The sequence below is a fragment of the Tupaia chinensis genome, unplaced genomic scaffold (assembly GCF_000334495.1).
Source record: "Tupaia chinensis unplaced genomic scaffold, TupChi_1.0 Scaffold000704_1, whole genome shotgun sequence".
NCBI classification, from domain to species: Eukaryota; Metazoa; Chordata; class Mammalia; order Scandentia; family Tupaiidae; genus Tupaia; species Tupaia belangeri.
The window spans coordinates 3519620-3521945 of NW_006160227.1; the positions used below are offsets into that span (position 1 = coordinate 3519620).

General features: G+C 58.4%; 1 protein-coding gene across 1 annotated transcript in view; it reads right to left on the reverse strand.

Moving 5' to 3' along the window:
• The window catches only part of TMEM43 (transmembrane protein 43), a 16520-nt gene extending 14337 nt beyond the window's left edge, over window positions 1-2183 (reverse strand). The window contains exon 1 of the mRNA XM_006160684.3: window positions 2000-2183. Coding sequence (XP_006160746.1) covers window positions 2000-2011 — 12 coding nt within the window. The 5' untranslated portion in view covers window positions 2012-2183. The remainder of the gene's footprint in view (window positions 1-1999) is intronic.
• Window positions 2184-2326: the final 143 nt, after the last annotated feature.

The following is a 2326-nucleotide window of genomic DNA, read 5'->3' on the forward strand; positions in this document are numbered from 1 at the left end:
AAAAAAAAAAAAATTCCTTCCTTTTCATGGCTGTGTAGTGTTCCAGTTATGAGTAAACCGTCTGTTGGTTCAGTCACCAGTGGATGGACACCCTGGTCGTTCTCAGCTTTTGCTGTTACGAACAATGCCTCCATGACACCCACGTGTGAGTCATTACGTGGACATGTGCCCTCACTTCCCCTGGGTAGGTGCCTCAGTGGAACTGCGGGGTCAGGGGGAAATGCATGTTTACCTTTTTTAAGATACTGTTGAACTATTTCACCCACGTTACATGTAACGATTAGTGGCTGAGTCTCCCAGGAGCTGTGCCAGGCCCTCCCAGGCTGGAAGACAGCAGGATGGTCGAGTCATAGCCACAAACAGACAAACTCCGCCTACCCGTTCCTCCCCACTCACTTCAGATCTTTTTTTGTTTGTTTGTTTGATTTTTTTCTTTCGGAGAGGTTTTTGCTATAGGTATGTGCACTCGCCAGAAAGACAGAAAGTGAGAAATCACCCCTGGTGGGGATGGCCACGCCACAATCCCTTCTCCTCCATTCTCCTCTCGGGATCTTGGGCACACATGCACACGCACCCGGCGTGAGTTTTAAGCCACCGGGTCCGGGACTCGAACCATGGTCAACTACATGGGAGCCCAGCGACATGGCCATTACGCTAACTGCTGGTCCCTCGCTTCAGATCTTTTTCCTCCCGTGGCCTGATGGCTTATGTAAGTGTTTCCCTCACAGTACCTGATCCCTCGAGCGGATGTAAACCTGGAGACATGAAGGCCACACAGCTACCGAGTGGGTGAATCTGGATTTGCCCCCAGGTCTGCCTGACTCTTCAGCACCTTTCTACGTCGTAGCATGCCAAACCGGCTTTACCGAGGCCTCATGGGTAAAATATGGTGGCGGAGGTGATGACAGCAGACAGGAGTCCACCTGCTGGGGACCGGCTGGTCTCCCCTGGCAGACCCTGAGTCTCAAGGACCATCTCTGAGGCCTTTGTGGGTGCGTCACTCAAGGCTTCTAGGTCCCCAAGGTCTTAGAAGCGTACTGGGCTAGGCGTTCTAGCTGGTGAGTGACACAAATCCTTGCCTCTCCTGCGGCGTGGGAGGCAGAGAGGACTCCTGGGGACAGAGGGGGACCTGGGAGGGTGTGACAGGCCAGAGAAGGTTGGCTAGGACACTGGACCAAAGCATGCAGGAGGGTGTGTCTGGCCCTGGCAGGGTATCCCAACTGGCTCCAGAGCAGCTTTCACGGAGGAGGGGAAGGGTGAGTCACCACCTCTCCCACACCCAGCACCGGGGGAGGAGGTGCTGCTGGGTTTGTCGAATGAATGTTGGGCTTAAACAAAGTTCCCCAGAAAAGCTAGTTGCAAGGAGAAAAGGCCTTGACGCCAGCCCTTCTCTAAACAAACCTGAGCTAGGCAAGGGAGGGGCCCAGCATTAGCGAAGCGCTTCCTCGGACCATAACCTTAACTCTTTGGCCTCCAGACCAACCAAGCCCCTCCGCAGCATCACGGTTAGGGTGTGCATACTCCCCATGGTGGGGGGCTCACCTGCGCCTACCGGAGCCCCATCTGTCCAGGGCCGGACAGCTCCACTGGAGCAGCATCGGCTTCCCCACCTCCTGACCTGATGGCTTCCTCTGGGGCCCCGCCCTGCTCTCAGATTCCGAAAGTTTTAGAACCCCAGGGGCCCGGGCGGGAACTGGGAATGCAAGACGGGGGCACGGGAAAGCGCGGCGCGCAAGATCGCACTGCGGAGAGCAACGCCCCCTGAACCTCCCCCTCGGCTCAGCGCGACCCGGGGACCAGGCGGGCCCGAGAACTGCACAGGGGGACCTGGGGCGCAGGTTGAGAGAGGCCAGGCGAAGGGCTGTGAAAGGCAGAAACGCAGGCGTGCAGAGAGAGGTGAGGGCCGGCCGCATGGACGAAGTGGACCTAGGCGGCCCCTCGCGGGAAGGCCCGGTGATGGGGAAGTCTGGGTGTGGCCCGGCAGACAGGGGACACTCACATTTGCCGCCATGGTGGGACCTGGCTCGGCGCCGCCACCTCGCTCCGCTCAGCTAGAAAATGGGTTGACGACGGGAGTGCGGAGTCGGCTACCTCTAGCAAGCCAGAAGCCGCGAAAATCCACTAGGAGTCCAGGACCAGGCGGGACTTGCTGCGGTTACCGCCCCTTGACATGGCCTCTTATGCGCATGCGCGCCGCAAGGCCTCCTGGGATATGTAGTTCAGGGTCTAACGATTGCTCCTCTGTTGCACCCCGCGCGGGTATATTACTGATGCGCCTGCGCACTAGCAGCCTAGTCGGTCCTACCGCCCGGAGTGTGCCGGCGGG